This window comes from Lethenteron reissneri, chromosome 45 (assembly GCF_015708825.2).
Source record: "Lethenteron reissneri isolate LAM-NWPU_2019-01 chromosome 45, ASM1570882v1, whole genome shotgun sequence".
Lineage (NCBI taxonomy): Eukaryota > Metazoa > Chordata > Hyperoartia > Petromyzontiformes > Petromyzontidae > Lethenteron > Lethenteron reissneri.
Window position 1 is genome coordinate 11,044,895 of NC_083823.1, and position 24,476 is coordinate 11,069,370.

Sequence of the window (24,476 nt, forward strand, 5' to 3'; positions counted from 1 at the left end):
ATGTAAAGGCAACTTCACTTTTTTAATATTAATGAAAAATAAAGTGACTCTTACAATACATCTTGTTTGTTTCTATACTCACTATTAAAACAAACCACTCAAGTTTCTTTTATTAAAGATTCCACTAGGTGGCCACAAATTATATTGTTGGATGAAACGTGCTTACGTATGATGACGTAAGCACGTATGATGACGTAAGCACGTTAGGGCGAGCCCTCCCGGAAGCCATAGAGAATGCATTGCAGCACCCCCCGGTCGAAAAAAAACATCTTTGAATGTAAGTCTATGGGGCCACTCGGGGCAATTCTCAGCCGGAGTAAAATCGCCCAAAAAGAGGCGGTACTCCACAGAACGTGACATGACGCTGATTGGACTATATCCAGAGGGTGCAGTGACGGCTAGCGTGACTCTGTGGTTGAATGACATTGGTGGTGCGTCGCTCAATCACCCTAATGAAGAAACCGCCCCTGGTCCTTATCCTCAACTTGGGTGCAGGAATCAATGAGGGTCGTGGGAACAATGATAGTGGTGGTGGTAGTGATAGTGGTGGTAGCAGTGATAGTGGTAGTAGTGATAGTAGTGTAAGCGGTGGTATTGATAGCGTTGGTAGTAGTGATAACAGTGGTGGTAGTGATAGTCGTGATAGTGGTGGTAGTGATAGTAGTGATAGTGGTGGTAGTAGTGATAGTGGTGGTAGCAGTGATAGTGGTAGTAGTGATATTGTTAGTGGTGGTATTGATAGTGGTGGTAGCAGTGATAGTGGTCGTAGTGATAGTGGTGGTAGTGATAGTGGTGGTAGTGATAGCAGTGGTAGTGATAGTGTTATTAGTGAGTGGTAAACACACACTCTCACACACGTAAACACACACATAAACACACACGTAAATACACACACACTCGTAATACACACACACTCGTAATACACACACACTCGTAATACACACACACTCGTAATACACACACAATACATACACACGTAAATACAACAACCGCCATTCACCACTAAGTGGCGGTGACGTCACCACGACGCTTGTGCCAGGCTATGTGCACTTTGAGGCCACGTGAAGTGTCGAACGCCTGCTGGCAGGAGGTCACGGGGCAGACCCAGATGCCACAGGTCGCATGACTGAGATGACTGGCTAATGCACCACCTGTGCCCCCTACTGTGCCCTACTTGCTGTGCTTTAGCCACCGGGCACTCCGCTCGTTGTTGTGAGCGTTGCTCCTCCGCCCTCCGTTGTTGTTGGAGGGTGACTGCCTCCAACTGCCCAGTAGCATCTTTCACGAGCCTCTTCGACAGAGGCCGATCTTGACACCGCTGGTACCAGTCATCGGCAAGTCCACTCAGCTCCACATCCTCCTGTACCACATCACTCCATCTCTTCTCTAGCCCGTTCCGCACCCATTTCGCCCCCTCGATCCGAACGAACGAAAGCTGTTTAGGCATGCGGTGGCTGGGCACGCGGGCTACATGACCCAGCCAACACAGCCTTGCCTGCCGGAGGAGCTCACCAATGGGACTTTGTCCAGATCTTTCAGGGATTTGTGAGCTCACATAATCCAGCCTGGTTAAACCCAGGATGCATTGTAGGCAGGCCAACCTAAATGTTTCCAACCGGCGAAGATGTTCCATTAGGGGGTCCACGTTTCGCAAGCATTGAGAAGGGAGGGAATGACTGTGGCCGAGAAGACCTGCAGCTTCATGCCGGAGTGACAGACCAGGTAGCTTCCACACAGCGTTACGCAACCGATGAAAAGATAATGCCGCTCGACTGATTTGGAGTGAGACCTCTGCTGTTAAACCGGAGCCGGTCATGAGCACACTGCCCAGGTATGGGAAACTCTCCATTCTCTCCACAACTGCCCTATCACCAATTGGGAGTTGTGGGGGTGGAGTGTCCGATGGTATAAAATACCCAGGCAGGTGCTTAGTTTTGGTTGGGCTGATGGTAAAGCCCCACCTCTTAGTGGCAAGCTCCAGGTTCAGCAGCAGCGCCTCCAACTCCTCCTCTGAGTGAGCAGCAATTATCAGATCATCGGCATACATAACATGGTTGAGCAATAGGGAGCCATCCCTTGACCACACCCGGGCATCAACCAGCCTCCCATTGTGTCTGTACCAGATGGAAATTTCTCCGTTACAGCTATTGAAGACTTCATGAACTACGTGGTCGAAATATATGTTAAATAATGTGGGAGCCAGAGGACATCTCTGTCGCACCCCAAGGTGTACAGGGAATGGCTCAGATTCCCGGCCACGTAGTTTTACCTGGGCCATCACGAAGGTCCTTAATGATCGCGAGCAGAGGGTCAGGGACTCTGAAAGCACGAAGAACAACCCAAAGCCCAGGCCTACTGATGGTATAATAGGCCTTGACCAGGTCAATAAAGCAGAGATGTAGGTCTTGTTGGAATTCGCTAAACCTCTGCTGTAGCAGACGGACAGAAAATATGGCATCTGTGCAAGACTGCCATTTCCTGAAACCGCATTGGAACTCCACAAGCCTCTCCTCAACGTGCCTAGCGAGGCGATGTTGAATAATCCTTGCCAGGACCTTTCCCGGCACACTGAGGAGTGAGATGCCCCTGTAGTTGTTAGTCTGTGCGGTCCCCCTTCTTAAAGTGGGGGACCACCAGGGCATCCTTCCAATTCTGTGGAACCCGTCCAGTGGTCCAGACTGTTATGATGTAATGTAGAGCAGTTTGTGCACAATCGCCACCCTCAGCATTTCGCTTGGGAGATCATCTCTGCCCGGTGCCTTTCCTGGTCTCGGACTCTGGATCACCTTCAGTACTTCCTCAACAGATGGCACCTTAGCCAGCCACTCACAGGGGGTGACTTCTTATTCCAATATTTGAGGCACGTAAATACACCGACACATAAATACACACTCACATTTTATATACACACTGCTGCACGGTAGCGTGCCTGGGAGTATCACAACAGCAAGTTACTGGTTTGCCACACACACAATGCCTGGCAATGCACGTAAATGTGTAACCTCATTAACAGAGAAACGGAGGGAGCTGCTCGACTTACAATTCGGATTATCCAGCGCGGCAGTGAGAACAATTGGGCAAGTTTCCTAAGTAGCCTAGCAGTATAAAGTGGGTTAATCCAGAAGTCGCTAGTTCTATTCCACGTCCCGGTGGGAATGTTGAGACAATGGGAACGTTTATAGAATACTCTCAAATCTGTCCACCCAGCAGACTCAATGGGTACTCCATGGCCTATCAGCAGGTCTGCGTCTGGTTAAATATAGGTACACTCCAGTCACTTGCTCACTAGTGGTCAGTCACCTTTTTACTCTTCTATCGCTACTACAGTGGTTATCGTTCCCGTAAATTTCACTCGTTGATATCTCCTCCCATGGTGAGCACTCGGTCTATACCAGACACTGACTGTTGAATCTCATCCACCCTGTGTTTAACCACGAACACTACAGGTCACAGCAACACACCCAACCCACTCGTCGTGCTGCCAGTCACAACAGCACACTCACTAACGCACTCACCGACTCGCCCACCTACCCACTAACCACACAGCAGATCACAACGATTATCTTTCTGCCCCTTCTCTCGCACTGTTCCACAATTTAAATGCCCTCCTGTCATTTATTTATCCAAGCTCTCATAACCTTACTCAATTCAAGGAACGCATTTAACTCTTACCGATAATTACATATACATCGATTACATTTCGTATAATCGATGTATAAGCCATCGGATATATAATTATACATCCGATCTCTTCGGGGGGGAGGGTGTGCCAGATTTTTAAAAACGCCAGATAATCACTAATCATCATTATTTTAAATAAGCTATTATTTTTGCACATTCTTGCACAATATTACGTATTTAGGTGTTATGTGTATGTGTAGTGACATGGAATGGGTCACTGTGGCGCATAGCACTGGTTGCTGGCACAGAAGGGGATCAGAGGTGTAGTAGCCCTGTCTGCCAGCAGGATGTGATGAGCCAGAGAAAGGGACGTGGTGGGGCAAGGGGGACAGAGGGGGTACGTGTGGTAAAGCCCGGGAACCTTCTGGTGGGTTCTAGAAGGGGAGCGTGGCCGAATGCGGAGTGAGGCCACGCTGGGTGTATAAAGGAAAGACCCTGAGCGAGGGTTCGGGGCTGTTGTTTGGAGTGGAACCGTCATACTGCTGGAGTCCTCGTCACCGTCTTCACCTCGTCGGCGTTGTTGGTCAGGCAGCCTGTTAGCTGTCCTGACCCGAGCATAGTTACCTCTTGTACCTATGAAGGCTATAATAAATATTGTGCCTCCTACTATTCGTGTCTCCGAGTTATACACTACATATATATAAAAAAAATACTATATTAAATTGGTACCTATAAATAAACATACAAATATACAAAAATATCCTACCGTAAAAAGTTACTCTATTTAATGTAGTGTACTTACCACTCCAATCTCGAAGACTCTGCAAGGGGTGATGTTCGCAGTACTATTACTCTCTTGTTTCAACAACCATGTGTATTTAATGATTGCCGGACTCGTTACAGCCTTTGGAGCGGGTTTGCCAGTTTCGCCGGATCGGCCCGGGCCCGCCGGATAATGGTGGAAGCCGGATAACCACGCACCTGATAAATGATGATCAACTGTATACATATATATTCAATTTGTTTTTAACTGTGTTTAATACATGTGCCAGATGACATAAAGGCTCACGACCGAATGAGAGATGGGTACCGGATCATAGAGACACCACGTCTTAGAAATAATTTGCACGCATTCAGCACCCGGTGTATCATTAAAACTGTACGGTTCCCTCTCAGAATGCGTATCACAATACCGGTAGCAGATCTCAGTACTAATCAACTCCTGCCACATGTACACAGATGCCAGGTCAAACCTGGGCAGGTGGCAACCATATCTACCTCTCGGATTCGGCATTGACTCAATGTAGGTTGCATCCCTCCTTGCACGGTTCCACGAAATCGTGGAGTGAGATGATGGCGTTAAATCATGGAATGAGGTGGTGGAGCTAGATGGTAGAGTGAGTGAGATGATAGCGTGAGCTGGTGTGAAGTGAGATGGCGTAGCTAGATGACAGAGTGAGTGAGATGTGAGTCGAACCCAGGGCAGACAGGATGGCGCCCGACCAGAAGATCTCTCCGCAGAGCGCAGGCAGGAAGAGCAGGCCACCCATGCGTTTCCCGTAGAGCAGCTGGAAGGGATCGAGCATCGTCACGTAGCCCCGCGAGCGCATTGGCTTGGCGAAGAAGAGGCCTCCTGCAAGTGAGAGGAGAGAGAAAGCATGCCCCTTGTGGGAAATGTCACAACATGAATATGCAGACAATTTGCCTCCTTCACACATCTGTCCTTCCACATGAAAAAATAAAGTTAGTTTTTTTATACATCACAACAACCACATGGCCTTCTGGGAGTTAAATCTTCAAAAGCATGTGTTTAACACAAGAATACTTGAGGACCCACATCCAATAGATAGGTTCTTAGCCTATACATATATAGCAGTTTGCCAGCATTGGGTCAAGCAAACATGACTGAATGTCGAAACCGGTCCATAGTTTGCTTGTATCAAACCAATGCTTCTGAATAGAAAATGCATCCCCAGAAGGCTGTGTAGCCGATTGGACGTTTTCAAACATGCTTTAAGTTGTTATGTGGAAAAAGCAACATGTGAAGGATGCATGTTATCTGATTCTTTATTTTTTACGGAATACAGGTTACCCAAAATATTGCACTATATCTGTCTGTAATGTTTGTTATTGAAAAAAGGTGGCCGGTGAAAATAAACGTACGTTCTTTGCGGGACCTGGAATATTGTTTCATAGTTAACATTATTTTTATGAATTGTTGTAGAATAAAGTGTTAAAAAACGAGAGAGCACAAAGTTGCCACGAGGATGCTGTGCGGTGGACCGATGGGCCTAAGGTCACCGTCTCACCGACTGCTCTGCTCGCGGTGACCTTGCGCTCTCTTGCCAAGTCTGGCATTGAGAGTTTTTTTTTTATTACCGTGTAGGGCTGTGTTTGAATAACACCAGTCGGTTAATAAGATTGAGAGGGCTAAGCTCTGTTGGCTATCACTACCCACCGCCTATGATTAGCCAGGTCGTGCTGTCGTCTGGATGGTTGGCAGACAAACATCAGCCTTAGAGAAGGTTGCCACCTGTCCAATAGTGATACGAATTGTCCAGGATTTGGCACCTGTGTTCGGGTGACAGGTTTGATTTGTACTGACATCTGGTACTGGTATTATTGTGTTGGACTTCATTACAGGATACTGCACAGCTTTAGTAGACACAGGACGACTAGAAACATGTCAAAGCTCGGTCCTGTGGAAAAAGTGGTGACTCTATACCCTTATAGCTGGCGACTCCTACCAAGAACGAGACTCATGGCGTATCCGAAGGGAGCTTGTGCCCACGCGAGCCCAGAGCTGGGCAGGTAGATCGCCTCTGCCGTCCCGTTGATGTATCCACCTCCCACCCACGTCGCTGTGCACACAATGATACAACAATACTGGTGGTGCTGCTTCACGCAATTTTATGTCAGCTGGTGTTACACCATCACTCGCTCACCGCAGGTCCACTTCCTTTATAACTCTTCTACCACCACGATTACCATTGCAGTGAACTTCACTTAGTGATTCCTCCATCCCCGTTGAGGACTCGGTCAACCAGACGCTGTTTCATCTTACCTACGCTGTGTTCAACCACCTCACCGCAGGCCACAACAACACACTCACACAATCACCCACTACCTACACGCTCCCACATCCACTCACTCAACCACCACACTCCAGGTCAGAGCATCTGCCTCACCTACTCACTCGCCCAATCACTCCCCTAATCCACTCTCCCAGTTACCACATTTCTGATACTTGCCTCGCACTGCTCAAGTTTAGAATTTCCTATGGTCGTCTCTTTTTCCTAAGCTCTTACAATAACTACAATAACCTCGCTTAGTTTAAGAACCGTCCATAATCAATGTTTTTGGGTTTAAATCGCGTTATTTATAAATGTGTCGTAACCCTCCACCACCCGACACGGCCAATCGGTAAAAAAGTGTCACGTTGACAAAGGACAAATAGTTCACTACTTTAGCCCACCGGTGTGTTGAAGCGTGAAACCACAACATTTACAATTTTTGAGTACGACGTTTCACTGGTAATTGCGATTTAAAGGATTTTATTAACTTCTCAGCGGGTACAAGGAAAACCAAAGAGAGTACTGAAAACCACTCCTTCCCGGGCGCCCCGGTTGGCCCCTTCGAGTCTCCGTCACATCCGCGGGCTCCACCCACATACAATGCAACAAAAAAAAAGCTCGCCGCCATACCGCACACCGCCCCGTTCCCCTTATTTACATTCATCACCACCATTCACCCATGCGCTGCTCCATCACATCGCCTTCCCCCAATCGAACACGTACATTCCTTGCCCACACGACTTAGCAGGCCGGCTAAAATGTGCATGGCCATCCTTCACTATCCCTTCCCTATACCCGCCGGTCCCCTCGCTACCCCACCCCGGGTAGGGGCCACTTCCACTTCACACCTGCGGCCTTGTATCGCAGCCTAACCCGGTCTACTTCCATCACCCTTTCTAGCAACCTCCTTGCCCAGTAGCACACCTCCAACGGTGATATAGGGGACCCATCCAACTCTTTTCTGCGAGCTCCCCACAAGGCCTCCTTTGTCGCGCCTATTATGGCCCAAGTTCGATCTCTGTCATCTCCCCGCACCTCCCTTAAGACTCCCCACATAATGTCCCGACTTATCACCTGCGACGGGTAAAACCAGGACAACAGCGGACTGCTCAGTCTCCACACCTCCTGTGCGAAGGGACACTTCACCATGACGTGCACCGCGTCCTCATCTGTGTTGCAGCCCCTCGGGCATTTGGGCGAACGTGCCATTCGGCGAGAAAACATGAAGCCCCTCGTCTCCAATCTATCCCACACCGCCAACCAGGACAGATCTCTCTGTTCTTTTGTGAGCACCGTTGATGAAGTGTTCCTCCACACTTGACGGTACATAGTCCTCTTCGCGCCCATCACCCCCTCGCAGGCCTCCCCTTCGTTTACTTTGGCCAATACCTCCTTGGAGTTCCACGGTCCCCCTCTCTGACTCAAATTGTACACTTTTATGTAGTCACCCACCGCCGCATTCAGCCATCCTTGTGGCCAGGCCAAGGGCGTGCCCGCCGGTAATTGGGTCATCCCAAGCCCCCTCAGGAGCCACATCAGGCGATACCTTAAATAACATGCGGCCTTCCCCCGGGGCTCTTCGGAAAAGAATAACCTCAAAGTGTTGCACACAAAAATTGAGGACAGCACACGTGCAATATTTGGGGCACCCTTCCCCCCGTTCTCGACGCGTTTACACATCACCACCCTCTTCACTCTATCCATCCCGCCTCCCCAAATGAATTTAAACAACAGCGATTCCAGGATTCTTGCCTCCCTCCTACCTGGCGGGTACACATATGCGAGGTAGTTGAGTGTTGGTAAAACCACCACCCTCACTACCAGAATCCTCCCTTCCGTCGTGAGCCGTCTCCCGGCCCACTTGCCTAACTGTCCCTTTACCTGCTTTATCCTCCCGCCCCAGTTTCGTTCCGCCGACCTCTCTCGGCAAAAGGACACTCCCAAGACCTTGACTTCTTCCGTCTTTATCCCCAACTCAGGCGGCCGGCCCTCAAATAGTCTCGGGTCCCAGAAGGCCATCAATTCGCTCTTCCTCGCATTCACCTTCAAGCCGGAGGCCAGGCCAAAGCGGTTTGTCTCCTTCATGGCCCCCCACACTGATGCCACGTCCCTACATAGCACGACTACGTCATCCATATATAGCGCCACCTTCCCCTGTTCCTTATTCCCGGGGATGGTCACTCCCTTAATCTCCTCATTGTTTCTTATTGCCTGTGCAAGGGGTTCCATACACATTACAAATAGAACCGCAGACATCGGGCACCCCTGTCTCACCCCTGACTCTACTGGAATTGTCCCTGAGAGCTCCCCATTTATCAGTAGTCTGGTCTTGAGCCCTTGGTAAAGACGCCTCACCCAATCGACCAAGGGTCCCCTCACTCCTATTTTTTCCAACACTGCGAACATATACTCGTGCGAGAGGCAGTCGAAAGCCTTCTCAAGATCCAGGCTAAGAAGCCCTAGGGGGCATCCCCTCTCTCCTTCTACCTCTATTGCCTCCCTTAATAAAATCAGGGAGTCCGAAATCCTTCTTCCTGGCACCGCACACGTCTGGTCGGGTTCGACTACTCCCTCCACCACCTTCCCCAGGCGCGTCGCAGCTATTTTTGCCATAATCTTGTAGTCCGAGTTCAGGAGCGTAACTGGACGCCAGTTTCCCAACTCTCTTCGGTCCCCCTTCTTATACATCAGTATGATGAGCCCCTCACACATTTCTTCTGGCACCAGTCCACCCTCCAGCATTTCCCTATACATCTGCAGCATGTCCCCTTTCATTAAATCCCAGAATGTAATATAGAATTCTGCTGGAATTCCATCCAGTCCTGGCGTCCTATTCTTATTCTGCCTCCTCACTGCCTCCTCCACTTCCTCCATCTGGATCCTCCCTCCCAGTACCTCTGGGTTCTTAACCTCATGTCTTAGCTCCCCTAGTAGTGCCTCCCTTATTCCCCTATCCGTTCCCTTCCTCCCATACAACTCCCCATAGTACTCCTCCGCTATCTCTATCATACCCTCTGTCGTTGCCTGCCTGCCTCTGACCGGACTCACCAATTCCCTAAGTGTGTTGTCTCCTGCCTTGCATTTCTTAAAGAAGAAACTCGTACATTTCTCTCCCTGTTCCGTTGCCCTGACTCTTGCCCTGTATGCCATTTGTTTGACTCTTTTCTCCAATACCGAGGATAACCTTCCCTTCAATCTCCGTATATCCTCACCCACCGGGAATCCCAGCTCAAGTAACCTGTGCTTCTTCTCGATTCTAGCGTTCCACAGCTGCAGTTCCCTGTTTACACTCCTCCTTCTACTATGTGTCTGGAAGAGGGCCTTTATCCGGCCCTTCACCATGCTCCACCACTCCACCCTCGTGGCAAAGCATTCCTGCAGGGTCGTCCAGTCTTCGTACTTCCTTACAAAGTCTTCCACGACCCTTCTGTCTTCCAACAGGCTTACATTCATTTTCCAGGTTCCCTTCCCCATCTTCAGGCCACCTGGAATACCGAGCTTTGCCTTCACCAAATTGTGATCTGACAAGGGGAAGGGTTCCAGGTCAGCTCCATCCACCTTCACATTGGCAGACACAAAGATGAAATCTATTCGTGATTGCGTTCTACCGCCCTTATCCGACCACGTGTATCCCGGTCTCACCGGGTGTACCTTTCTGAAGGTGTCAGTCATTTTAAAATCCTCTATCATCTCCTTCAACTTCCTAGAGGAAGGGTCGAGCCTCCTCCTCCCAGCCACCGATAATAGGTCTGCCAGGCACAACGGGCAGTTAAAATCACCCCCCATTATGACTTGCCTTCTCGTCACGAGCAGGGTCGCTACATTATTCCATAGGTCCACTCTTTCTGTGCACGTCGTGGGGGCGTACACATTTATTAATCTCAGGTTTGCCTCTCCATAAGACACGTCCACATAATGGAGGCGGCCCGGGACCACCTCTTGGGACCCGACTATCTGTATACCCCTCCTGCCTAGGAGGGTAACTACCCCCGTGCATCGATTTTCATTACTCCCGGACCAAAAGTAGTAGCCATCCCAGCTTTCCAACAGCTCCTCCCGGCCCAGGGTGTATGGTAGGTGGCATTCCTGGAGGAAGACCACCTCCCACTTGGTAGCCTGTAGCAATTGTATTATTGCTCCTCTCCTCCCCTTTCCCTTCAAGCTCCTCACATTTACGGACGCCACAGAAAGTTCCATGTTAGGATGTGTCTCAGTCCGAAGTGGCCTTCTCCGCTCGCCCTCCGTAACCATCTTCATTCGCCAGTTCCCGCAATTTCATTTTGCCCCTTGTTCTCAAGGGTTTCCCCCTGCGCGGGCTCTCCACCCTTTCCTCCATCCCCTCCCTCGAGGCCTCTGTGTCCAGCGAGGAGTCCGAGGATTCCGTGCTGCCTAAAGGGGCGCCTCTTTTTGGGGCTCTCCGTATCCTCCTTTTCCTTCCGATTGGTCCCTCCCATGTCTCGCTACCGCCTTCCTCCTGCTGTTGTTCCCCTTTTCCTTCATCCTCCTCCACCGCCTCCGCCCAGTCTTCCACGGTCGTCTCGGAGATGCTGCCCATGCCGTCGCTCCCCTCCCCCGCCAGCCCCTCTTCCTGCTCGCTCGATGTTGATTCTGCTCTTTTTGCATGCCTCTCCCCTTCTCCCCCTCCATCCGTCGCTGGTGGCTGCTGCTCAGCTACCTCCCCACGTCCTTCCCTACCCAGTTCCTTATCCAGGTCCAGTTTGGTCCCACCCCCTTCCTCATTCCTCGCTCCTCCTACCCTATACGCCCTAACCTTGTTGGCGTACGACTCCGGACAATTTTTGTACAGGTGTTCTCGGCTACCGCAGAGGTTACATTGTGCCGGAACACTGCATTCTTCTACCTCGTGGTCCAGTGCCTTGCATCTATAGCAGACTTTTGTCTTGCACACTGCAGCCAGGTGACCGCTGCCCCCACACCTCCTACACAGTTTAGGTTGTCCGGCATACACAACATATCCCCGGTTGCCTCCTATGTTCAGGGCACTCGGGATGTGTCTCAAGGTCCCTCCCTCTGTTTTCAGCCGCACCCTCCATTGTCTTGCCCCTGTCCATATCCCCACTGAGTCCCTCACTTTTTTACAGCCCGACAGTACCGAGCAGTGCTGTCTTAGCCAGACCTCCACGTCGTGGTCATGTAGGGCTTCATTGTATAGGAAAATAGTCACCACCTTCGTGTCCAGCTCTGATAACAGTTGTAGCTTCATTGACATCAATGGCTTCTCCTCCGCCTTTTCCTCGAAGCGGGTCATAAATCTTTGTAGCAGGGGGCTTGAGTTGAAGCTTACATCAAACGCCCTCCCTCCCGGCAGAGTTATCAAACAGTACAAGTCTGTCGGCTCTATTTGTAGCAAGCCCATCATTATTGACCGTACAAAGGTCGCTCGGTCGATGGTCACTTCTTCTGCTACCTCGTCCTTCATCATTACTCTGACGCAATTATGTCGTTTGACATGAGGTGGTGTCAGACTCACCCCTGCCCCGCCTCGCCATTTCCCGTCTCGTTCCCGGGGCCTCCCAGCTCCCACCGGTCCAGCGTCCACTGTCACGTTCTCCCTCCGGGCCTCCCCCTGCCCCAGGGTTGCTGGGGTCTCTCTGGCTTCGTTCCACACCCTCCACTCGGGGGCACCCGCATCTCTGCGTCCGGACACCGTACCTTTTTCTCCTCGGCCTCCCTCACCCACTCCATCAGCTCCCGCCCTCCCATCCAGTTCCTCCATCCTCTCCTTCTGCCGTGCCTCCGCCACGTTCCCCTCCATCCGTCTCCATGCCTCCTCCACGCATCCCCCTGCTGCCAGCGGGTTGGTCTGGTTGCTCCAGTCCCCTCCGGCAGCGTAGGTGGTGTCGGTGGCCCTCTGCTTTCGCCGCGTCTTCTTCTTGTCTCCTGCAGTCACCGTCTGGCCGACTCTGTCGTCCCAGGCTCCCTCAGCAGTGCAGGTGGCATTCATTTCTCTTGACGCCCTCCCGGCTTCCTTTTCATCTGCTGCGAGCATAAGCTGGGCGGCTCGGTCATCCCGGTCTCCTTCAGCAACTCGGGTGGCCCTCGTGGTCCTTGACTCTCGCCGTTTCCCCTCTTCGTCTGTTGCAATTTCCGTCTCCATTCTCCAGCAGTCCCCGCTTCTTGGCAGCGTGGTCATCCCTGGCCACACGGTCAGGGCCCTCGCAGGCCTCGGGGCTGGTGGCTCGGTCTCACTTGAGATCCGGACGGGCTGGAAGGATCACCTCGATGCTCCTGGTGTCTCCCCTGGCAAGCCAGGGCGGTTTCCCCCTCATCGGGCAATTCGCCAGAATGGTGAGGCTCTGTTCTGTTTCCCGTTCTTATATAGAGCAGCAGCAGGGTGATGTCATCATTAACTCATCAACTCATCAGGTGCAACGATTTGAGAGGGGGGGGGGGTTATTGTAATTATATACTAGATTAGTAATCAGGCAGTTGTTACGATGCGAGTTGTAGATTAGTAATCAAGAATCGTGTTTATGTCTTATGTCTTTGGGCCTGTGCTCAGCACCTACGCTTAAAAACTAATTTCCAAAATTGCATGCAAAACATTTTTATGATTGCGCCCATAGTGTTCAAAGATGGCTCTTGTCTATGTAGCCATGCACCAAGAAACACATTTTAACGGAGCACATCCTATTCATGAGACTCAAAGCAGTTTAAGCACCGTGAGGGTTAGATAAATGCTACCAGAAAACATGATGTAGGCCTATATGCCGATTGGGTTTACAGAAGAGCACCAGAAAATCGAATTGTCAAACATTCTAATATTAGTGAGCGACTTCAGTTAAGATCTGCAACTTCCTCCTTGATCGTAGCATCTTAGTTCATATGGCAAAAAAGAGAAGTTGTTAAATATTCAGCTGAGAGTGTTTCAGCCATTCCATTGCTTTAACCTGTGATTAACCATGAATAACCCAACCAAACATAGAGAACCATTGTAATTAATATAAATACATTAACCCTCCCCCTCTGGTCCTCGCATCTGATTGGCTCACAAGAGACAATATCACATTTATCCCTCTATTTAAGACCGAAACAGTAGGATTTCTCAAAAACTCTGGCTGTTGCGAAACGTCACAGTACTCGAATTGTAAATCTTGTAGCGAGTTTACTCTCCAACAGAAGCGTGTACTGAGCTAGTAACGCATTGGCATGTTTTGTTCATGTGACAAACCATCCTAATTGGCTGTGTCAGGTGGCGGCGGGTTTAACGACACATTTATATTAACACAATATTACCCCAAAAAACCCCTATATTGTGTTTAATCTGTGAGTTGGTGACTTGCAGATACACTGCTACCTTCAATTGCATATTTCTGGCTTTGCAACGTTTTATAGTCCACTAGTGGGAAGTACCCGGCGTTGCCCGGGTGAAAAATATATTTCAAAACTTTTCTTAAAAACCTTACATATACATACACAGATACTAAGGTATTGTGAAAGCCCGGTGGGCCGTTTGTCCATTTCTCCACCAAAAAATTATGTGTGGGGTGAATAATTGATGTAAAGGGTTTCCGAAAATTGTCGACCCACCCCCTCAAAAAATATCTTTACCCCCGCGTAGGTATATTATACTTACACACCCTACATACAACAGAGTAAGTAGTATCTATTGACTTTGTAGTTGTATCTACTGACTGTACAGTAGTATCTCCTGAGCCAGTAGTAGCTACTGACTGTATCATATTATTTACTGAACGTAGTGGTATATACTGACTGTTTTAGTATCTACTAACTCTATATAGCAGTATCTACCAACTCGACAGCAATATCTACGATCGCTACAACAGTGCATACTGACTATGGTGGTACCTGCTATGATTATAGCAGTGCATACTGACTGGTGGTACCTGATTTTACTACAACAATGCGTACTGACTGGTGATACCTGCTATCACTACAGCAGTGCATACCGACTGTGGTGGTACCTGTTTTAACCACAGCAGTGCATACCGACTGTGGTGGTAACCTACTATGATTACAGCAGTGCATACTGACTGTAGTGGTATCCTGCTATAACAGCAGTACATACCGACTGTGGTGGTACCTGCTATCACTACAGCAGTGCATACCGACTGTGGTGGTTCCTGCTATAACCACAGCAGTGCATACCGACTTTGGTGACACCTGCTTTCACTACAGCATTGCATACTGTGGTGGTACCTGATATTATTACAGCAGTACATACTGACTGTGGTGGTACCTGCTATCACTACAGTAGTACATGCTGATTCTATCTATCTTATATATTAAAGGGAAATTTGTGAATGTGGCTGTTCGAAATGTTTAGCATACTTCCCGACATGCAACCAACTTATATTAAATTGGAATAGACCGATTCTAAAGAAATCTACAACCTTCGATTCCTTTGCGCGATTTAAAGAATCGAATCTTGGTGTGCTTGGGTTTGATTTTATTTTTAATTAATGAGTTATCTTTTCATTTGTATATGTTATGTTTTTAAGTTATCAGAAGTAAAAAAAAAATATTTTTCCCCTGGGCAACGCCGGGTATTTCCCGCTAGTAGCAGTATATATATCGACTCCATAGCACAAGGTACTCACCTGACAGAGTGCCGTGGTGAAGCCTAGTCCCATGCAGAGTCCCCGGCCTCGCCTAGATTGCCCAGCCGACTGAGGCTGGGGGCTGCGCCGCTACCCCCCCCCCCCCCCCGCGCTAAAATAATATTGTCTAAACGCTATAATTTTAGTATCTATCGACCCTATTATCGAAAGTGCACACATTGGGGTGGGGGGGGGAGAGAATAGGACATGACACTTTGATGAATTTACCTCAGCGTTGCGTGTATTTTTTTTTGCATTTTGAACGCGAATGAGAAATCCCCCCCACCCTTCAGCGATGGCGTGTGCGTTGCCAGGGGCAACTCCTGTCAGCATTTTGCGCATGTGCAATTGCGTACTTTGTCCCTCGTCCAGGTGGAAAAAGTAAATAAATAAAGATGAATCGCACAAAAACGCTATTTTAACTACTTTTAAATTTATGGATGGGAAAACAGAATAGCCTATTCCCACTGCGGGGCTTAGGGCATGCTGCCGACGTGAACCCCACCGCTAGAGAGCCAAATCCCTCGCAAGCATGCACACACAGACGGACAGACAGATGGACAGACAAATAATGCCTTTTATAGGTTAGTATCTAACCCAGGGGTCCTCAAACTACGGCCCGCGGGCCACATGCGGCCCGCCGAGGACATTTATCCGGCCCATGGTCACTAATTGGGCTGCGCTTGTGAGCACTAATTGGGCTGCGCTGGTGAGCACTAATTGGGCTGCGCTGGTGAGCACTCATTGGGCTGCGGTGGTGGGCACTGATTGGGCTGCGGTGGCGAGCACTGATTTGGCTGCGCTGGTGAGCACTGATTGAGCTGCGGCAGTGGGCACTCATTGGGCTGCGCTGGTGAATGGTTCAATGGGCCAATTGACTGGACTTGCCCCCCAGGCCTAAGGCTGCAAGCCCTCCCCTGGCTGCGCTTGACTGGCTCTCCCTCCCTCAGCTCCCTCACTTGCCCCTCGGCTCCACTCCCAGTGATATTCCTGTGTGCTGGAGATGTACTGCGATCTGTGAACAAAACTGCAGGTGTAATTAACTTTTTAATGGCACCCGCACCAGTGTGAGCCTGGGGTAAAAGCAGAGTTCCCCCAATCAGACTGCATTGATGGGCAGTGCAGTCTGTATGTCTCTGTGTGGGCAAAGTTATTGCTGGTATATTGTTTTTGTAGCGCTGTATATATATATATTGGTATTTTACTAATAGCAATTTTGACTCCCTAGGAAACAATGATGTCAAGAAAAAAAAATTGACTCGGAGTGTAGGATATTCAAAGAACAGTGGACTTATGATTACTTTTTCATGCAGTACAAGGAAAGAGCTGTGTGTCTGATATGCCAGAATATAGTGTCTGTGTTCAAAGAATACAATTTACGTCGACACTATGAAATTCAAGATGAAGATAAATATGATTGTTTGGTCGGAGAAGTGAGAAAAGATAAAATATTTAAACTGAAAAATACATTAACAACTCAGCAAAATACTTTTGTGAAGCAGAAGCAGCTAAATATTTCATCACTGCGAGCAAGTTTTCAAGTTACCAAGCTAATAGCGTGCACTGGCAGACCATTCGTGGAGGGAGAATTTGTTAAAGAATGCCTTCTTTCTGTTGCCAAAGAGATGTGTTCAGAGAAGGCCGATTTATTTAGTACAGTGAGTCTTTCAGGACCTACAATTACACGGAGGATTGAAGACATTGGAGACAATTTGCATCAGCATTTGCAAAACTCCGCAAAAAAACTTTCATATTTTTCCTTGGCACTCGACGAAAGCAATGATGTTCGTGATTCTGCACAACTTCTAATTTTTATTCGTGGGACGAATGACTATTTTGAAGTCACAGAAGAGCTTCCTGCACTGCAAAGCATCAAAGGAACAACTACAGGCGAGGATATCTATGAAAAAGTTTGCCAAACTGTGAAAGGTTTGGAGCTGAACTGGGCTAAACTGGCCAGTGTGACAACTGATTGTGCTCCTAGCATGGTGGGGTCTAAGAAAGGAGTAATTGCTCGCATTAACCAAGAGATGGACAAACATAACCATTCTCATCCAATAGCCATACACTGCCTCATCCACCAACAAGCGCTGTGTAGTAAATCACTGAAGTGGGACTCTGTTATGAAAATTGTGGAATCTTGTGTTAACTTCATTAGAGCTCATGCACTAAACCACAGACAATTTCAGGAATTTCTGTCTGAACTAAATGTTGACTATGAAGATGTTCTGTACCACACAGAAGTCCGTTGGCTGAGTCAAGGGAGAGTTTTGAAACGTTTCTATGGCTTACTTCCACAGATTACAGCTTTTCTGCTTTCAAAAAACAAAGAAGTACCAGAGCTCAATGATGCAGAATGGAAATGGCACCTTGCCTTTCTGACAGATGTAACAGAGCTACTCAACAGTTTCAATGTGCAACTTCAAGGAAAGGGGAAGCTCATCTGTGATATGCAATCACATGTCAAAGCATTTGAAATAAAATTAGGCCTCCTCATCAAACAAGTTAAGGAGGAAAACTTCTGCCATCTCCCCACAACTCAAAATCTGTTAGCGGAAAAACCATTAGTTGCAATTCCCAAACAAAACATGTGTGGATTCACTGGAAAAATTGCAAAAGGAGTTCCAATTTAGATTTAAAGAGCTTCATCTCCATGAACAGGACATACAGCTTTTCCGTAACCCATTTTCTATTGACATTGAAAATTTGGATACAATTTACCAAATGGAACTGGCTGAACTGCAGAATTGTGACTCTCTGAAAGATGCATTCAAGTCAAGCAGCCTTCATAATTTCTATGCATCTCTCCCCTCTGAGACATATCCTCATCTCAGGAACCATGCACTCAAAATGGCAACCATCTTTGGCAGCACTTATATCTGTGAACATACTTTTTCCAGAATGAAACATTTGAAATCTCCAACCAGATCTAGACTAACGGGTGCACACTTGCATCACTTGTTACGACTAGCAGTGACAAATATGGAACCGGACATTGACCATCTCATTAGCCAAAAGCAGGCCCATAGTTCCCATTGAAATACTGGCAAGTTTGTTGATTATCTTTACTTGTTCTTCATTTTAAATATTGTATTTGTTCCCGTTTTGTTTCTTCACTTCAAAATAAGATATATGCAGTGTGCATAGGAATTTGTTCGTAGTTTTTTTTTAACTATAGTCCGGCCCTCCAACGGTCTGAGGGACAGTGAAGTGGCCCCCTGTTTAAAACGTTTGAGGACCCCTGATCTAACCTATATAATTAATTTTTGTCTGTCTGTCTGTCCGTCCGTCTGTCCGTCTGCGTACGCTCGCTTCCGGGGGATTTGGCTCTCAGGCCGTGGGGTTCGCCGAGATAAAATTTTGTCGGTGGGCACGCCCCCGGCCCCACGGTGAACTTAGGCATTTCCGATTTTTCATCTCTAAACTTTAAATCGGACCGATTATCGATTTAGTACGATTTCTCTTTATTTATTTATTTACTATTGCCGACCGGCATGTGACGAAGCACGCCGTTGCGCATGCGTGAAGGCGGTTGCCCCTGGCAACGGGCGGTTGGCCCCTGGCTACGGGCAGCAACGCCGTCGCTGAGGGGTGGACGTCATTTTTAATTCACGTTAAAAATATGCGCACGCATTAACACGCGACGCTGAGGTAAATTCATCAAAGTTTCACGTCCTCTTCACTCCCCCCCCCCCACCCCAATATGTGCAATTACTATTATAGGGTCGGTAGATAATAAAATTATAGCGATTAGACAGTATTATTGTAGCGCGGGGGGGGGGGGGGTAACGGCCCCAGCACCCAGCCTCGGCCAGGTGGGCAATCTAGGCGAGGCCGGAGGCTCTGCACAGTACTAGGCCTCGACACCCCACACTTGTCCAGGGGAAAAATGCATTTAAAATCTTCTGAAAACTTTAAAACATAACATACCAATGAAAATACAACTGTGTAATTTAAAATTTAAAACCGACCGCGCCAAGAATCGATTCTCTGAATCGGGCAGAGGAATCGAAGGTTGTCGACTCATTTAGAATCGGCTTAATCCCATTTAATATAAGTTGGTTATAGAGTTGATATAAACTGCTACGAATGGGAAATATCCAGCGTCGACCGGGGCAAAAATATAATTAAAAACTCCTGAAAACTTTAAAACATAACATACCAATGAAAATAAAACTCTGTAATTAAAAATGTAGCCCAAGCGCGAAAAGAAGCAATTCTTTGCAATCGTTGCGAAGGAATCGAGGGTTGGAGATTACTTTAGAATCGCCCTATTCCCTTTTTAACAAACTGCGTGTCGCCAACAGACACACACATTCACACATTTAGCTTTTACATTTAACATACAAAACGTCAGCATGTACTGCTGTCATCATAGGCAAAAATATATACACCCTCACCACTCCCTCACCACTCTCCCTCACTCACCCTCACCACTCACCATCACCACTCACTATCACTCACCACTCACTATCACTCACCACTCACACTCACCACTCACCATCACTCACCCTCACCACTCACTCACCCTCACTACTCACAACTCACCCTCACCACTCTTCCTCACCACTCACCCTCACCAACCATCCTCACCCTCACCACCACCACTCTCCCTCACCACTCTCCCTCACCACTCACCCTCACCTCTCATCCTCACCACTCACCCTCAGCACTCACCACTCACCCTCACCACTCACCACTCTCACCACTCACCACTCTCACCACTCACCACTCACCCTCACCATTCACCCTCACCACTCACCACTCACCTTCTCCACTCACCCTCACCGCTCACCACTCACCATCACTGTGGTGGTGGTACCTGCTATCATGACAGTAGTACAAGCTGACGTTTTGTATGTGTAATGTCAAAAGCTAAATTAGTGAATGTGTGTGTCTGTAAGAAATGTTAAGCATACTTGGCGACACGTAAGCAAGTTTTTTTAAAACGGGAATAGGGTGAGTGGTGGTGGTGAGGGTGAGTGTTAAGGGTGAGTGGTTAGGGTGAGTAGTGAGGGTGAGTAGTGAGGGTGAGTAGTGAGGGTGAGTGGTGAGCGTGAGTGGTGAGCGTGACTGGTGAGTGGTGAGGGTGAGTTGTGAGGGTGAGTGGTGAGGGAGAGTGGTGAGGGTGAGTGGTGAGTGTGGTGAGTGGCGAGGGTGAGTAGTGAGTGGTGAGCGCGAGTGGTGGGGGTGAGTGGTGAGGGGCGGTTGTGAGTGGTGATTAGTGAGTGGTGAGTGGTGAGGGTGAGTGGTGAGCGTGAGTGGTGAATGGTGAGGGTGAGTGGTGAGTGTGAGTGGTGAGGGTCAGTGGTGAGGGTGAGTGGTGAGTGTGGTGAGTGGTGAGTAGTGAGTGGTGAGCATGAGTGGTGGGGGTGAGTGGTGAGGGTGAGTGGTGATTTGTGAGGGTGTGATTGGTGAGGATGAGTGGTGAGTAGTGAGGGTGAGTGGTGAGAGTAAGTGGTGAGGGTGAGTGGTGAGTGGTGAGGGTGAGTGGCGGTTGTGAGTGGTGATTAGTGAGGGGTGAGTGGTGAGCGTGAATGGTGAGTGGTGAGGGTGAGTGGTGAGCGGTGAGGGTGAGCAGTGAGGGTGAGAGGTGATTGGTGAGGGTGTGATTGATGAGGATGAGTGGTGAGTGTTGAGGGTGAGTGGTTGTTGTGAGGGTGAGTGGTGAGGGTGAGTGGTGAGAGTGAGTGGTGAGGGTGAGTGGTGAGGGTGAGTGGCGGTTGTGAGTGGTGATTAGTGAGTGGTGAGGGTGAGTGGTAATGGTGAGTGGTGAGCGTGAGTGGGGAGGGTGAGTGTTGAGCGTGAGTGGTGATTGGTGAGGGTGTGATTGTTGAAGATGAGTGGTGAGTAGTGAGGGTGAGTGGTGAGGGTGAGTAGTGAGCGTGAGTGGTGAGAGTGAGCGGTGAGCATGAGTGGTGAGGGTCTGTGGTGATTGGTGAGGGTGTGATTGGTGAGGATGAGTGGTGAGTAGTGAGGGTGAGTGGTGAGGGTGAGCAGTGAGGGTGAGCAGTGAGGGTGAGTGGTGATTGGTAAGGGTGTGATTGGTGAGGATGAGTGGTGAGTGGTGAGCGTGAGTGGTAAGGGTGAGGGTGAGTGGTTGTTGTGAGGGTGAGTGGTGAGGGTGAGTGGTGAAGGTGAGTGGTGAGAGTGAGTGGTGAGGGTGAGTGGTGAGGGTGAGTGGCGGTTGTGAGTGGTGATTAGTGAGTGGTGAGGGTGAGTGGTGAGGGTGAGCGGTGAGTGGTGAGGGTGAGTGGTGAGCGTGAGTGGTGGGGGTGAGTGGTGAGGGTGAGTGGTGACAATAGCCGATACTCCTCTCATCATAGCAGATACCACTACAGCAGTATGCACTGCTGTAATCACGGGTACCACCACAGCAGTATACACTGCTGCAATCATAGTATGTACCACCACAGTCAGTATGCACTGCTGTAATCATAGAATCTACCACCACTGTCAGTATGCACTGCTGTAATCATAGCAGGTACCACCACAATATGCACTGCTGTAATCATAGCAGGTTTTACCACAATATGCACTGCTGTAATCATAGCAGGTACCACCACAATATGCACTGCTGTAATCATAGCAGGTTTTACCACAATATGCACTGCTGTAATCATAGCAGGTTCCACCACAATATTCACTGCTGTAATCATAACAGGTACCAACACAGCAGTATGCACTGCTGTAATTATAGCAGGTACCACCACAATATGCACTGCTGTAATCATAGCAGGTACCACCACAATATGCACTGCTGTAATCATAGCAGGTACCACCACAATATGCACTGCTGTAATCATAGTAGGTACCACCACAATATGCACTACTGTAATCATAGCAGGTACCACAACAATATGCACTACTGTAATCATAGCAGGTACCACCACAATATGCACTGCTGTAATCATAGCAGGTGCCAACACAGTATGTACTGCTGTAATAATAGCAGGTACCAACACAGCAGTATGCACTGCTGTAATCATAGCAGGTACCACCAGTCACTATGCACTGCTATAATCATAGCAGGTACTACCAGTCAGTATGCACTGCTGTAGTGATAGCAGGTACCACTTCAGTCGGTATACACTGCTGTAGTGATAGTAGATACTGCTATCGAGTTGGTAGATACTGCTATATAGAGTTAGTAGATACTAAAACAGTCAGTATATACCACTACAGTCAGTCAATACTGCTACAGTCAGTATATACTACTATACAGTCAGTACATACTACCACGGTGAGTAGCTACTACAGTCAACTCCTATAGAGTTAGTAGTTACTACTATAATCAGTGGATACTACTATAGAGTCAGCAGATACTATACAGTTAGTCGTTACGACTATATAGTCGGTAGATACTACTTTAGGCCCAGTAAATACTACTTTGGTCAGTAGTTACTACAGTCACTAAATACTACTACACAGTCAGTAGCTACTACTGGCTCAGTAGATACTACGGTACAGTCAGTAGATACTACTACAGAGTCAATATATACTACTTACTCTGTTGTATGTAAGGTGTTGTTAGTATATATACCTACGAGGGGTAAAGATATTTTTGAGGGGGGGGGCACAATTTTTGGAAACCTTTTACATCAACTATTTACCCCACACTTTCTACTACTTTTTGGACTTGTGCAAGCCTCTTATATATTTGTTAGTATAGAAATGTACAAACGGCCCACCGGGCTTTGACAATACCTTAGTATCTGTGTATATATATGTAAGGTTTTTAAGAAATATATTTTTCACCCGGGCAAAAGCCGGGTACTTCCGCTAGTAAGATATATATGTATAATAACAAGAGAAACATGGATTAACGAGGGCATTCGAGATAGGATATCTTATCAACTGTTAAGAAAAAGTAATGTGCTCGGCAGGACATATCGCAAGTTGGAATTATGGTCAAGGGTCGAGACTAATGATGGAATCGCAGCCAAAGGAGGGAACACAAATGTCCACCAAAGACATGGAATGAAGGGATCAGCTTTGCGTGAAGCCGCGAGATAAATAATTGAATTGTGGGATGATGGTGCGATGGTGACGTTGGCGAGTCCTTTATCTAGCAGCAAATAGATCATTGCTCAGAGTGATGATGACTCGTCTTATTCTGCTTGCGAAACCTGCGCTCTCGTCTGATTAGTTATTGTATGGAGGCATTTAAGCTGTAGAGAAAGAGTTCATGGGGAAGGGCGGGATGGGGGGGACGATTGTTGAATTGGTTTTGTGATGCCGCCGCCACGAAGCCGTTCGGCAGGCGCCCCATCCCCGACCTCGCCACCACCAAGCAACGGAGCCAACCCCTCGCCCCCCTCACCTCACCTCACATGAACACACCCGCACGCATTTTCCCCCACCCATAGAGCTGGAAGGGGAGATCACCTGATCGACCGGTTTTATCCGAGAAACCCTTATCGGGATTAACTCTCACGGTTTCCGGCGATCAGGGAATTGGACGACCTCCCCCGACGCTACGTTGCGCCGCGGCGCTGCGACCGGCCTTAATATGGTATGGTCGTGGCGTGGGGCATTCGGCCACCGCGGTTGAGGCGCATTTCCCCCCACACACACCCCCTCGGGTCGACGAGACAGGCGGAGGAGGGACGGGGCGGCATAGTTTAGGGTGCGCAGGAGCACGGCGCCATGCATGAGAGCGAGAGTAATACAGGTAAGAACAATGTTCCACACTGCCCACCAGGAATTATTGGTCTCTCTGTCGTGCAAGAATGCGCTGCCCAACCAAGTTCCTACCTGCTCACTCCGAAGGAGCGTGTTTGGAATCGGCGCCGCAGCACATCCGATTAGCATAACAAAAGCGCCGTGGAGGCACCGCGGAGCCGCCGTGCGCGTGCAAGGGGGGCGCGAGCCATTGTTTAGAGTTTACGCCGCGCAAGCAGGACATTGATTAGCATATGCGCCGCTCATGAGCGGAGAGCATTCGGGAAGTACGGGACAGAGGATAAAAGGGATCGTGGCAAGGTAGAGAGATCACTTCTCTTCAAGAGGCACGCGTTCAAGTCGGCTCCCAGCTCTGCCCTCCGGACGTCCGCGTGACGTGCCCCGACAGCATAGAGGAAAAGCCACAGGACGCCGAATACTTCGACCCGTGAGTAGCAAGGTGACAGGGTATCGTAAGCCGATAAATAGGGAATAGGTCCAGGGGAAGTAGGATAGGCCAGCCTCGTCGACTCAT

The 24,476-nt window shown here is 48.7% G+C and overlaps 1 protein-coding gene across 1 annotated transcript in view; it reads right to left on the reverse strand.

Annotated features, from left to right (window-relative positions):
* SLC5A7 (solute carrier family 5 member 7) overlaps positions 1 to 24,476 on the reverse strand; it is a 75,674-nt gene that overhangs the window by 20,635 nt on the left and 30,563 nt on the right. Inside the window, exons 3-4 of the mRNA XM_061570269.1 lie at positions 6,369 to 6,482; positions 5,099 to 5,254 (exon numbers count right to left, since the gene is read on the reverse strand). Coding sequence (XP_061426253.1) covers positions 5,099 to 5,254; positions 6,369 to 6,482 — 270 coding nt within the window. The remainder of the gene's footprint in view (positions 1 to 5,098; positions 5,255 to 6,368; positions 6,483 to 24,476) is intronic.